The sequence below is a fragment of the Egretta garzetta genome, unplaced genomic scaffold (genome assembly GCF_000687185.1).
Source record: "Egretta garzetta isolate BGI_Z169 unplaced genomic scaffold, ASM68718v1 scaffold85, whole genome shotgun sequence".
NCBI lineage: Eukaryota > Metazoa > Chordata > Aves > Pelecaniformes > Ardeidae > Egretta > Egretta garzetta.
The window spans coordinates 1,745,504-1,759,922 of record NW_009259718.1 but is presented as its reverse complement, the minus strand read 5'-3'; the positions used below and the strand labels follow the sequence as shown (position 1 = coordinate 1,759,922).

Genomic DNA, 14,419 nt, shown 5'->3' with positions numbered 1-14,419 from the left:
GGAGTTTCTATAAGACACTGAATAGACTGAGAATCTATTTTGAGGATGAAGACTACTAAAGAAGCTAGCCCAGAAACAAACATCTAAGCATTTTACAGAACATATGAAATCATCATCTCTTCTCTGCCTTCTGTTTACTAGTGGAGAATACTTCTGTTAATATGAATAGTAAACTGATGATGTCTGATTTGTCTACCCATTATTTTTTCTAATTTATTTATTATAATGGATTAGTTCTAGTAAAAACATAAACCAGATTAATACTTGAAATTTATAAAATAATTGCATTTCCTCTTTTTATTTCTGCAGCTTGTCCTATATCTAAAAGCATTATGTTAAGACTTCAGTAGCTCAGTAAAATAATTACTAATATCCCTATATAATAAAAGTCTCACAGACATGCTGTCAACCCTCAGCTTTCACTGAAGCTCTTCTGCTAACTTCTTTCAGTTATAATGTTTTCACTTTTTTCTTTGATAGAGATAACGTATCTACACAAATTTGAATTGTACACTAATGGTTTTCCTTTAACTCAGCCTGATCTGGCACAACTCCAGCAGCTGAATGATTAAAACCTATATAATGGTTATCAATTGTTGTGCTTAAGTGACAGGGTTTCTGAGGGACAAATACCAGGCTGTAAGCATGCTGTAAGCATGCTATACGCTGCTGGTTGAACCAACTTGAAAACAATTATTAAAGAAGTAAAATGAAAATAATTTGGTAAGATGTTATAAAAACATAGGTTGTACATCTGCTTTCTTTGTTTAAAAAAAACACTGCTTTTGTTTACCTTATTGCTGTATCCTTGCTTTTTATGTTTTGCTCCTACAGAATAGAGTACAGGAATCAAATCTGGAGGACAGTCCGCAAAATATTCTGTGCAGGTAACAGGTGACTCATGAATGTCAATAGGATATGGATTTTCAAAGATTGGAAAACTAGTTAAGGAAGACAATTTATTAGAAGCACTGTGACACACTGAGCCATAGAAGAAAACATATTCTTATATTAAAGTGTATAACAGAATCTAAGTAAAATCATTACTAATAAAGTACATTTTCTTTATTTATTCAAACAAATGTATTGGTTTTAATGCCAATAATAATGCCTAGTTATTCAAATAAAGATATAAAAATTCCACTGCTGTGACAAGAATCCTCTTGTAATATAAATATCCATTCATGTGAATAGTTCCTAAGGCTAATGGGGCTACTTGTGAGAATGATTAGGAACTAATTTTTCCCACCATCTCAAAACCTTATTTATACCAAAGTGACACATTTTCTAGAAGCTTCAGGTTCATGGATATGATATATACTATGACCTAAGAACTATTTATTCAACTGTGGATTTTATATTGAGCAGCTTAGCTTACTGGGTGGTAGACTACTGATTCTACAATGAACAATTGCGACAACAGATTAAGTAGGTCTCAGTTTATTTCTCACTTTAATCAGTTTGGATGGTCTGATAAGAAGGCAGGCCTCACTTCTGGCATATTACACAGTGTTATTCGCAATTAAAAAATGTAGGAAATTTGGTTCTGATTTCAGTTACATCCATTTTATATTGCTGAGATGCTTTGAATTGTTCTTGAAAGTAAGTGAAATCACTTGATGAGTCACTTAAAATGCTTCACGACATTAAGGGCAAAATCTGTTCCTAGTTATACCAGTGTTGGAGGCAGAACAAAATATGTAAGAATTGGATTCTGCATTACATGATATACAGTTCCTCTTTGATATGAACATTGATTATGATGTGAAAGAACTATTTGTCATTTAAACCAGTAACTGGATCATGAAATAATCCCATAGATCTACTATAAATCAATGCCATTATTTATTAAGATACTTAAGTAAATACTTAAGTGGTAGTCCCTGTGAAGTCTAGTGAACTTAGGCATCCATATAAGCAGTAGTTGAATCTGGTTTCTAAAACACATGTTCAGCTCATAATTCAGTGTGTGACAAAGTTAATTCAATGTTGAGTGAATGTTTGAGGGCTATTCTGAAGGGACTGCAGATTTAGATTTATTCCCAAATTTAAGAACAAATATTATTGTAAGTTCCTGTTGATTTGCTGGCCTTAGCTCTTAAGGTGGAGGTAAACAAATAGAGTGCATTATTACCAAGAGTGAGTAACTTTGGATAGTAGAATGACATTGCATGATACATTCGTATTTCTATCATCATTTACTGGACAGGAGGATATACAAATAACTTCATATAAGACTTCATACTTACTTGCTTTGTGTCAGGTCAACAACAATGAGATCTTTCTCCAAAAGCACAACTACAGCATAGGGTTCTTGAAATTCTGTAAAGCAAGGAATCAAGTATAAAAGACATGGAGTTCTCCTATTAGTCATTTTAAGCAAGCAAGTTGTATTTATGTTCTCTAAGCATTCACAGTGTATTAAACAAAAGTTTTGAGGTACAAATCCTAGACATATTCACGAACTAGATATATCTGCAAACTAGGGCCAGACAGGAACTGAGAAATTACTTTTGGGCACTACTGCTGATCAACATATGTAGCAGAAATAGAAATGGTATATTCTAGTATGCCAGCATGATAGTATATTGAAAGTAAAGAAATAGAATATGAATAAGTTGTGTGTATCACTGCATTGCTGAATCCAATTATTATACAGAAAATGTATTTTTGCTGTCCAGTAGTAATACTTCACAGTGTACAAATGTTCTTCAAAACCAGATCATGAACAGCTGGTCCGGTCCACTTGATGATACACAATGCTCTCATTTCCAAAGTGATTCCAAATGAATATTCCAAAGGAATCCTGTAAGTCTGCTGTGTTTAATGCAGATACTGACACACTCCTTCCTCCTGTACACTTTTCAGGAGATTATATAATTTGGTTTTTTATTTAATGCTTTTTTTAGTTTATCAAAAGTAAACAATTAAAATGAGAAATAAATGTTTCCCTTGATTCATAGGGTGAATTAGTTTACATAGGATAAAAGTTATTTTAAAAAACATAAATGTGAAATTATGACTCTTTTTAAGAGCAGCAAAACATTCCAGCATGTGCGAGTTCAGAGTATGCTTTTCAGATGGCTGATGCCAAAAGGCTGAGTAAATTGACAGCAACTGATTTACCTTCCTTTTAGGCCAGTTATGAATGCACATTATTTGTGGCCTAGTTTTATATAAAGCTATGAATAACACAGGTTAAACCAAAACTTTTAAATATTAGTGCATGAGCAGGGGAAGGGGCTGAAAAATCTTAGTACTGGGAAGCGTCACTGTATTTGACACAGTTAAATGAAGGGCCAAACTAACTTTGATTACTGAAAATTAAAGTTTTGCATTATATTGAAACAAATACACACTTTATCTTTACTAAATGTTTTTAATATGGATTTGATTTACCTTGATATAAGATCTATTTTACTTTTCTGCTTGAGGGCTTAAAATGCTAAACTTAGTTTCTTTTTGTCTTACAGCTTTTCTTAATTTACTTGCTGGAGTTTTCTGTGAGTGTACTTCAGAATATGGCAGCCCCACAAAATGCAGCAAACCACTATTAAACAGTTCAATTCAGGCTGAAGTGTAAGAACTTTTTTGCAGATAAGTGGTAGTTTAATCTTCAATAATTTAGCAATCTGTAGATTTTCAACTTCATGAAAAATGTCAGAAATAGAAACACATATGTTTGATTAATAGCAATATTTTCTCACACTAGCCAATGTGTTTCAAGCTTGTGTCTGGCGATTTATGCATGCTTTATTATCCACTCATTGCTTGCTTCCTATACTGAGAATGCAAACAAGTTCCGGTTACTTTCAGAGATGTGATTTTCTTGAGATGGAGATAACTGTTGAGAATGGAAGTCCCTGGAATGGAATTAAGGTATGAGAGAAGATCACGTCATTTATATTTTCCATAACTGTGTTTTGTTTAATAAACTCACCATTTGGATATGGGGTTTCACAAAGAGTTAAAAAATCAACTATAGGGTGATCCATTTCAAGAACTGTAATTGCTTTCCCATGCATGATTGTTAAACTTGGTCTTCGGCAAGCCTTATCATACGACAATCCACCAGAAAATATCACAAATGGTTCGCTGTATTAAAAAACCCAAAATAGTAATTATAAGTTTACATAGTACATACAAGTTTACATTATAGGTTTAATACCTTTAAATAATAATAAATAGCTTTGCAAAAAGAAAGAGGGAAAGATTCTAAAAGGACTTTAACTCAGGAAAGTACCATTGAGTTAATTACAGAATTAAAAACTTACCTGTTTTTACAGGTCTTGTACTCTACTTTAAGAATTGGTTTGCAGGATTCAGGTTTTTTTCCATCTCTTTGAATTTTTCCTAAGGAAACAAAGAGGATGAAAACTGTATTGTTTTCAATATTTATTGATAAAAATCATGGTAATCGAACTATCAAACTCAAACATATACACATTGAAGCAATTGTATAAGCAGTAAGAGAATAGAACTTGTCCTGGTTTCAGCTGGGATAGAGGTTTGGGCTGTTTTTCGTAGTAGCTGGCATAGTGCTGTGGTTTGGATTTAGTATGTGAAAAATGTCGATAACACACTGACATTTTAGTTGTTGCTAAGTAGTCCTTAGATTATTGAGGACTTTTCAGCTTCTCATACACTGCCAGCGAGAAGCTGGGAGGGGACACAGCTGGAACAGCTGACCCCAACTGGCCAAAGGGGCATTCCAGACCACATCACATCATGCTCAGTATGTAAACTGGGGGGAGTTGGCCCAGGGGTGGCGACCAGTGCATGTGAACTGGCTGGGCATTGGTCAGTGGGTGGTGAGCAACTGCACTGTGCATCACTTATTTTGCATATTCTTTTATCATCATTATTATTATTGTTATTATTTTATTATTATTATTAATTCCCCTTCCTTTCCCGTCCTATTAAACTGTCTTTATCTCAACCCACAAATTTTACTTTTTTATTCCCCCCTGGTTCTCTCTCCCATCCCACTGCGGGGGGGAGGGGCAGTGAGTGAATGGCTGTATGGTGTTTAGCTGCCTGCTGGGTTAAACCACAACAAACTTTAAAGCTACAGAAGATGATGAGTATTAACTCCTATTTCCATAAAATTTGCATTTGTCTGAATTAACTACATTTATTAAGGCTTTGTGTTTTTACTCCCACATACATCTAAAGGACCATACACCACACTTCAAAGACATCTAAAAACCATGCAGATTACTGAGAAGGATGACACAACTAATAATTAATGAATTTGACCAAACGTATACCTTTTTTCTGAAGACATTATGACCACAAACAGCTTAATTTTTTCCTTAGATTGACTCCATTCTTTTTCATTCCTGACAAAACGTTACATGTTCTGGAGTGTAACTAGTTGAGTGATAAAATTAAATGCGTTCTCACTTAATTATGGCTCAGTACTTTCTTCCAGCCAGAGAAAAGTCACTTGTGAACCAAAAAAATAACAGTTCTGGTTTTGTTACTTTGGAAGGCCTATGCTTGCTTTCGACAACAACCTGACTGGAGGATACGGTGTAGATGGAGTCAGACTGTTCTCAGAGGTGCACAGTGACATGATGGGAGGCAAAGGACTCAAGTTGTGAAATGGGAAAATCTGGTTAGATATTAGAAAAAAAATTGTACCGTGATGGTCATTAAATACCGGAAGACGTTGCCCAGAGAGGCTGTGCAATTTGTCATTGGAAGTGTTCAAGTGTCCAGTGTCAACTGGATACTACCCTGAGCTAACTGATCTCATCAGGCCTGTTTTGAGTTGAGGGTTAGACTAGATGACCTCTTGGAGGTCCCTTCTGGCATTAAGTACAATTCTATGACTAAAAATGATAAAATAAAAGGAATTAGGAAATTTAAGAAAATGCTAACGCTTTTCTAGGCTACATAGATCTTTCCTTCCTCTTCTTTCTCCCTTCTCCACCCAGTCAGGCTTCCTTGGTAATGTACTGATTTGCAGTAGAGTTAATATCGTTCATCCTCATTTATAGGAAGCAATGGCATATAAAGTCCAAGGCATAAAAGACACAGCCATTTCTTAATATGGCTCCTTTGAATTCTTCATTACAGTGACTTGGGAAGCCTTGTACCATCTCTAATACAAGCAACACACTGCCCTGTACAAACTTTATTACTTCTTGTGAAAATTGCATACATGAGCACATAAGTACAAAATACAAAAGGAAGAAATGTGAAAATCACATAGCCTGACAGTGTCAAAGACTAGCAGTAGACTATGAAGATGACTTAGATAAAAGAAGACATTAGTAAGAAGTATTTATGGCACCAATTAAAAAAAAGTTTGATCAAAATTGCTCACTGATTTTTAGAATATTTTGCAGGTACTTTGCAGATTAAAATATTTATGCAAGAAGCAACTCTGGATCTGGGCTACAACAAAAAGTGAAATAAACACAGATATTAGCAAACAGCATGGAGAATATTGTATTGCTTCTTAGTTACACATTTTAACTATCAAAATTACCATGTGGAATTGTGGTCTGGAATGGTCTGTTAGGACTTTTCAGATTCCATAGGGTCAAGCTGCCATCAGAGTGACTGCACATGAACTGTTTCCCTTCATGATGCCAAGCAACAGAATGAATAGCCTACAGAAATGAAAGAACAACTTGAGACTGAAATGGAATACAGTGTTTACACTAATGATATTTTAATGTATGACTTTGGATTATATTAATCTAGTGGTATATATCAACAGTTGGATGGTTCTTGTTTGTCTAAAGTCCATTACCAGCGCTTTTGAGTAAACCAATGGCTGTAATCTACTGCTAGTCAGGCAAAAGAATTCATTATAAATGCTATTTTAACACAGAAATGTAAGAAAGCCTGTACTGTATCAGAACAAAATTGAAGGAACACAGTATTAAGGTAAAACTATAAGAACAAGAGACATGCAGTGTAATCGTAATATGTCTGATAGCTGTCCTTAGAAGTATCTCATCTGTCAAACATACAGGGAATTCTGTGTGACAAGTTTTACAGGTAACATAAAACACATGCTGTCTTCCCCAGAGGGCTATTTAAGAAAAGTTGCAGAACAAATATGCAGAAATCTGGGACATTTAATATAAAAAGAAAAACCACTAGAGAGACCAGGGTTGTTTCATTGATGCAGGAAATTAACAAAACACTGATGTAAGGTACTTTTGGAACAGATAGGGCTTCAGAGAAAAGAAATATCACACTCCTATGTACACAATGCAAGTACCACATAATGAATGTTATGTATGCCAAAAAGCAACACTTCAAAAATTAATAGACCACTCTTAGTATTTTGTGCATAATTAGTGGAACTGACTGAAAATATCCATAATTACATCAAACTAGCTGAAAGGATAATGGTGCAAGTCCTTAATTTTCTCTGCTACGTGCTGGAAACTAACAAAAGCCATTTTCTGGCAAAACAAAGTATCGCTTCATTGTATACCACAGTTTCTCACACAATCCCCTCAGAAGCACAAACTCAGAATTTTCCCTTGAATTCATTTCCCTTCCAGGAATGTTAGCTGCCAAGTAGCAAAAAAGCACAGTATGTTTTTTATGTAAACGTAAGTAAGAGACACCTATTTTTGTATGCAGTTTAATAAAATTCTATTTTTGCAACCCAGGCAATGGTAAGGCCTTGCATGCACTTACAATTGCATATGGCCACTTACCTGATTTATTCAAATCACTTTAAAATCATGCCTGGGTATTCATAAGTCAGCACTGGAGATGTTCGTATCAATTTTGCTTAAACCTAAGTGCTACAGGTCACTATTCAAAACTCCCTGTTGGTCTTCCTCTTTTAATAAGTATATTGTTATGGTTGGTAATGCCTGATGGTCTGGAGGGAATATCAGAAGAAACCAACGAAAAGGCTGTGACCCTTTCCCAAAACTTTACTCAGCTCCTGAGTCTGGACAGCATAGCCACAAAGGAGCCTTTGCATTAAGAAGACCCAGATGTTTTAGCAGGAATCGGACATGCTTTGTATACAAATGCTTTGCTAACAGACTAGTAAGCTAGTCATGCCAATAAAGACTCAACAAATGGAGCTGAACAAAGTGAACTCTAGATATTTATCTCCAAGTGACATTGGGGGTGTCAAAATTCTACCTACCAGAGGGGGGTTGGCACACAATTCCTCTTAAAGACCCAGAAGATACCAAACTATAACTGAAGCAAGAAAAGACAACACAGAAAGATGGTTCATACAGAGTCCAATGCCATTGCCCTCAGGAATTGAGAACCTTAGGTCTGTGGGGAGCGCTGCTTCACCAGACTAAAGGCACGTCTGTCCTCGTGCAAATTAATTCTGACATGAGCTCATTCATGCTTGCTATCATGCCAGATTTGAATCTGCTTTTGATGTGTTATCACACATAGAAACATTTCACATGGTTACAGTCGCTAACTGTGTCTGAGCAGGAGCTAGTAACTAGCAGCTGAAAATTGTACCAAGCTGCTTGTTAAACTGCCTCTCAGCTTCTAGGTGCCACCTGCCAGCACAAACCTCCTGCTGAGGAGAGCTGAGGCGGAATGCTCCTGTAACAGACAGTTGGCATAGTGGCAACTCAAACTCACCTGTTAGACTTTGCCCCAAAACAGGCAAGAAATACTTAGGCTTGCTTTCAAAGGTCTCAGCTGGGAGTCACGACTGATGCTGAAAGGTGGTACTGAATAAGTCCCTAACTTTCCCTCTGCTAGAATGTGTCTAGCATTCTGATCCACTTCGTTAGCATCCAGACAAAAAAGGAGCAATTATTTGTGTAGAGCAGGAGTCCATCATGGTGGGTGACTCATGTGAATGTTCACACAGTGTATGCACATAAAGCATATCACTCCAGATTGGGTACATTTCTCCTTCTGCAGTACCCACAGTGGTTGCATACATATTCCCTCTTCTCTCATACTCAGCATGTACTATAATTAAGCATGTCCAACACCATTTCAGTCCTTTCCCAACCACAAACGTCCTCCACTGAGAAGCACTCATGGGGACTCTAGGACCTCTTTTAACCATATTTTTAACAAGCAGCATGCTCATCCTACTGCTTGAATCTTAAGAATCCTTTGTGTTAGTAGTACTGCAGGACCACTACAGCAAGGGCCACATCCAATTTCATACTTCCATAACAGCCTAGTGCTTGATAAAGGTAGGGAGATGTCATTTGGCAAATGTCTCTGTGAACTCTGCAGCTTCATTTTTGGAGATGTGTTCTAATAAAAGATGATGACTATGCTTCAGGAAGCTCTGAATGTGTGTTGACACAGCCTGCCAAACTTTTAAACAGCTTGTGTATGAAGATGGCTGGTTTTTTGGGTCTGCCAACTATCAATGATAACCTGAGAATCCTTTGAAGGATCTGTCTTGTTTATGTGCTCTCTTTTTATAACAATCAATGGAAATAAACTTTGGAAGGAATTTATAAAAGGGTTTGCAAAGAAAGCCTTTTATAAAGGGCATAATATACGAGCGTTAATTGAAAAGGCCTGAATATCTCATACATATCACCACTGAGATGATGACAATTCTCATTACACAAAGAAACAAATTTGCAGCTGACGTCTTGAAGAGCAGATGCAAGATTCTTTAGCAGCAGGTTCAAGCTCCACTCTGGGACCAGGTGTTTCAAAAGCAAGAACATTTTAGTCTCTTGAGAAGCTTTGACACAGTGGTGAAGAAAACAGAAACTCCTTGTATCAGGAGTTGATGAACTGAGGCAGCCTCTAACTGGTCATCAGCAGGGCTAAAAGAGAGACAGCAATACCTTTTGGTCCAGTGAGTAAAGAATAAGAATCAGGGAGAAGCTTTAAAGGGAAGATACAGGCTTACAAGCAGAGAAGTTCCAGATAATGCAACTTTTACAGCCTTTTCTATCCTTGGTGAGCAGCTCTCTCATTTGAAAAGAGCAGACATGCTTCATTTGTGAAAAGTTCCCAGCATTCATGCCATAAGTATAGCATGACAAAGATGGAGTAAGGAATGCAGCTGTAAATGCTGCAATTGCAGATCTGTGAACAGGGCGCAGAGTCTTCAGCTCCACCACTTACAAGTTATTGGGTTGTCTGAGAGAGCTTTTTATTCTAGGAGCAATGTGTCTGTGATATTAATCTGGATGACAAGGAAAATGAAAAGGCATACTTCTGCAAGGACTGGACAGATCCTGCTAATATTGTAGGATACAACTCACCTCCCTTCTACGATGGCATGACCAGCTGGGTAGATGAGGGGAGAGTAGCAGATGTTGTCTACCTTGACTTCAGCAAGGCTTTTGACACTGTCTCCCATAACATCCTCATAGGGAAGCTCAGGAAGTGTGGCTTGGATGAGTAGACAGTGAGGTGGATTGGGAACTGGCTGAATGACAGGGCTCAGAGGGTTCTGATCGGTGGGGCAGAGTGCTAACCTCGCCAAGTTCACTGAGGACACCAAACTGGAGGAGTGGCTGATCCAGCAGGAGGCTGTGGTGCCATCCAGCAGGACCTGGACAGGCTGGAGAGTTGGGCGGAGAGGAACCTGATGAAGTTCAACAAGGGCAAGTGTCAAGTGCTGCACCTGGGGATGTTGAACCCCATGCACCAGTACCGGCTGGGGGATGACCAGCCTCCTTGCCTCTTCTGTATAAAAAAATATCTGCAGCTAACTTCTCGCTCCTGTGCTGCACAGTGATAGGTTCTACAGATCTGAATAACAACAGAGAGCCTCCTTCTCAACAGCTGGTCTGAGGAGAAGTAAATCCAATGCTGTCAAGTGTAACACAGGAGAAATCCAGTTGAGGCTTTATTCTGTGAAAGGATGAGTATTCAGATGGAGTCTTGAGAATGCTGACATTTATTTTGAGTGACATTACCAAGCTGGACAGCTATCCGAAGATTACAGAGAAGAAAGGACTTGCCTCGGTGGTAAACACTTACAGTCCATCAAAGACAGGAAAATAAAGCTGTTTCTCACAGTACACACCAAGTGCTAATGGAGAAGCCTGGTGCCAGGGGAATTTTTGATACTAAACAGAAGTATCTGCTGTGCTGATAAGCCAGGAAAGATTGTGCCATCCAACAATCCTTAAAGATGCCAGAAGAGGAAGTGGTGAGTTAGATGAGATTTCCAGTTCTTTCACCATCAAATAGGGTGACTACATTAGTTTCAAAACTGGTGCTAAAGAAAGCATAATGATAGTAAGAAAAACGAGTCTGGATTAATCTCATTCAGACCTCATTCAAAGAGGTGCTTCAGTATTCAATGAAGATACAGAACATTTACAGTAATTTATCTGAGACCTCACAGATACCCTACAATTGCAACTGGCTGGCTCAGCACCAGAACAATGATACCCATAGATTGGTCAGATGTCACGGGCCACAGAGGCCTTGCATCAGACCAGATGGAATGGTGAAGAGGAGCAGGAACAATGTTTTCTGGACTGTGATCTTTGGTGACCAATCTGTAAGAGGTTTGAAAACTTGGGTTGGTGCCAAATACACATGCCAAACTAATAATTCGTGACTCATGAAAGCTATATAATCCAAGATTCAGAAAGGAACCCTTTTTAGGGGCTCCCTAGGGGAATCCTAGCAGATCTGGAACGTTATCAATCTGGAGCCTGAAAGTCTGGAATAAAGTACAATGGTTAGTCACACAACCCTTTTAAAGACAAAATAAGAATCTTGCAACTATTTCAGTAGATGATAGCAAGCCATCACAAGTTGCACAAAGTGGAGTAATGACACAGCAAGTAATCACTGAGGAGGAAAGCACATGACTGATAAAAAGGCCAAAAAAAGTTCCTGAGGACAGTACTGAAAAACGTGGAACAACTAAATTGTATGAGAAATTTTCAACACCCAACCACACTGTCTCAACAAGAAAAAAAAAACAAACAAACCCAGTATTATTAAGATCCTGTTTTATATAGTCTCATTCTAGAGAGACTACAGACCCCCCACTGGAGACTGTAAAAGGAAAGAGTTGTCCAGCCTTAAGTAACAGAACAGGTGCAATTTCACAAGTGTATGCACAGGCAGACTGTCACTTAGAGACAACTTAGTGGGCATGTTTGAGGCTTAAGTGCTGGCCTGTTTAAACTCTGAATTACCCTGTCCTTGAGAGCATTTGCTATATGGATGCTCAGAATCTTAACCTTGAAGCTCAGTGTAGTGTTAATGTGGAAACAGGCCTGAAAGAGTGCAGGATTCAGATATATTCAGATTATTCTTACAGTGAAAATAAATGTGTAATTTACACATGTAATAAAGTGGCAAGATGACGAAGCAAAGAGAACTACAGGAAACCAGTTACTGTCTGGATCACTTTAAAGAAAACGTCCTTCTCTACCTTCAGTTGTAGTTGCATTCACATTAATCCACGGTGAACTTTACAGAAGGGCTGGCAGAACAAAGCATGTTTTTCCCTAGGGCTATTACTAAAATCATAATAACTAGGAATATATCTACTTTTTCGAAACAGACTGTTTATTGATACAAGAACTGCATCTATGGTTGATACAATCTGCTTACAAGCGGCAAGAGACAACTGTCTGATAAAATTTTGAGAATATAATTTTGAAAACCTCTTAATCAGATCTTGAGTACTAGGTAATACCAATAGCCCTACAAAGTAATTTGCCTTTCATTCTAATTAATGTTCTAGTAATACTCAGTAATGATAATTATATAATTCCTAATGTAGCTATATCTCAGGTCAGCTCATTACTACACTCTGTTCAATGGAGGATCCCCACACAGAAGCTGATGAACTTGTCAGAATCAAGGGGAAGAGACTCCGTGTCATAGTACGCTCACAAGAGCTCACAAGCACCTAATGCATCAGTATTTCTATCGTCAATAATTTGTTCAAAAGCATAGCACAAACAGTATTTCCAGAACAAGCAATGCCTTAAGACAAATATCCATGTGCTTGATAGGACATACGACAAACTGCTGAATAACAGTTCTTCTGAATTAATCGACATTGCTTACCTCATCATAATAAGCTCTCAAATCAGCTCTTTTAGATCTTAAGTCCCAGAGTACGACAGTCCCATTTTCATAGCCTATCAATAGCTGGATGAGGGAAACAAACACAATTATAGTTTCAGATTCAAAAGGTATAAATAAATATTGAAGAACTTAAAAGTTTTAAGAAATTTTAAAACAATATATAAGCACTATAAAAAGAAATGCCAAACTGATGTGCAAGGTTGTAGTTTGCTCTACACATAATATCCTGCTTTCAAACTATCTTTTTTTTTTTAACTTCTCATTACTGACAATTTAACATCTGATATGGAAGAAAAAATGTGCTTTATACACCTTTCTTTTTTTGTTTGGTTTTTCTTTGTGCAAGATTATGTGCCTGGACAGTCTCCAAAATTGTATATCTGCTGAGAAAATAAGACCATAGCGTGTTCCTGTCAGCTCTTACCTTCCTTGTCCCTGGTTGGAAGGAAAACTGTTTGACACCTAAGAGATCACTTAAATAACTTTAAATGAAAGAGTCACCAGATTAAACTCTCATTCAGCTATTTATATTCCTTTAATTTCTGCTTTCTATTGCTTTAAAACATTTTGAAGAACTCCCCCTGCAGAGAATACATTGCTTGCTTTCCTAGAAATTTAAAACAAATTAACTGGCATGCCAATTTTTACTTCTTCTAGAACTGGTATGTCATATCATCACGCACTCCTGAGAACTACCAGCAAAGAAGATTTGTCAAAAGATGAAATAGAAGAAAAACAATGCTCAGGAGAAAAAATAAGAAAGAACACAATCCTTTCTCCTTGTCTCTATTGAAAATAACTGAATTATTGATCTGGCCCTGTACTGAGTACTCTTCATTTGAACACAACTAATTTCAGATGTGGAAGATGTGAATTCTAGCCTACTTGGGTGCCCTGGAAACTGCTTCCCATAGAGCCTGTCTTCCTAAGAATCCATCCTAGACACGAAGACTGGGAATGACCAAACTGGCAACCTCACACATTTCTACTATAGAATATTTTATACAACTGACAGTGGTAACTGCAGTTGTTCTTTGTCAATAAACACATGGACCACAGAATGCAGGGAAGAATTTACAGTTTCTATATTAAGAATTTAATTCAAGAATGAAGCACAAGAGCTCTCGATCGCTAGGTGTAAGAAATCAGGCAAAGAAGGGAAGAGACTGGCATGGCTGAGACAAGAGATGCTAGTCAAACTAAGGAGGAAGAGGGAACTGCACAGGCAGTGGAAGCAGGGACAGGCATCCTGGGAAGAGTATAGGGACGCAGCCCGGTTGTGTAGGAATGGGGTCAGGAAAGCCAAGGCACAGCTGGAGCTAAACTTGGCTAGGGATGCAAAGAATAGTAAGAAGGGTTTCTACAGGTATATCAGCTGGAAAAGGATGGTTAAAGAAAGTGT

General features: G+C 37.6%; 1 protein-coding gene across 2 annotated transcripts in view; it reads right to left on the bottom strand.

The window, feature by feature from the left end:
- STXBP5L (syntaxin binding protein 5 like) overlaps nucleotides 1-14,419 on the bottom strand; it is a 195,533-nt gene that overhangs the window by 68,485 nt on the left and 112,629 nt on the right. For both annotated transcript variants that reach the window (XM_009639096.2, XM_035894553.1), the window contains exons 7-12: nucleotides 12,997-13,080; nucleotides 6,500-6,623; nucleotides 4,275-4,353; nucleotides 3,941-4,095; nucleotides 2,250-2,322; nucleotides 794-941 (exon numbers count right to left, since the gene is read on the bottom strand). In XM_009639096.2, coding sequence (XP_009637391.1) covers nucleotides 794-941; nucleotides 2,250-2,322; nucleotides 3,941-4,095; nucleotides 4,275-4,353; nucleotides 6,500-6,623; nucleotides 12,997-13,080 — 663 coding nt within the window. The remainder of the gene's footprint in view (nucleotides 1-793; nucleotides 942-2,249; nucleotides 2,323-3,940; nucleotides 4,096-4,274; nucleotides 4,354-6,499; nucleotides 6,624-12,996; nucleotides 13,081-14,419) is intronic.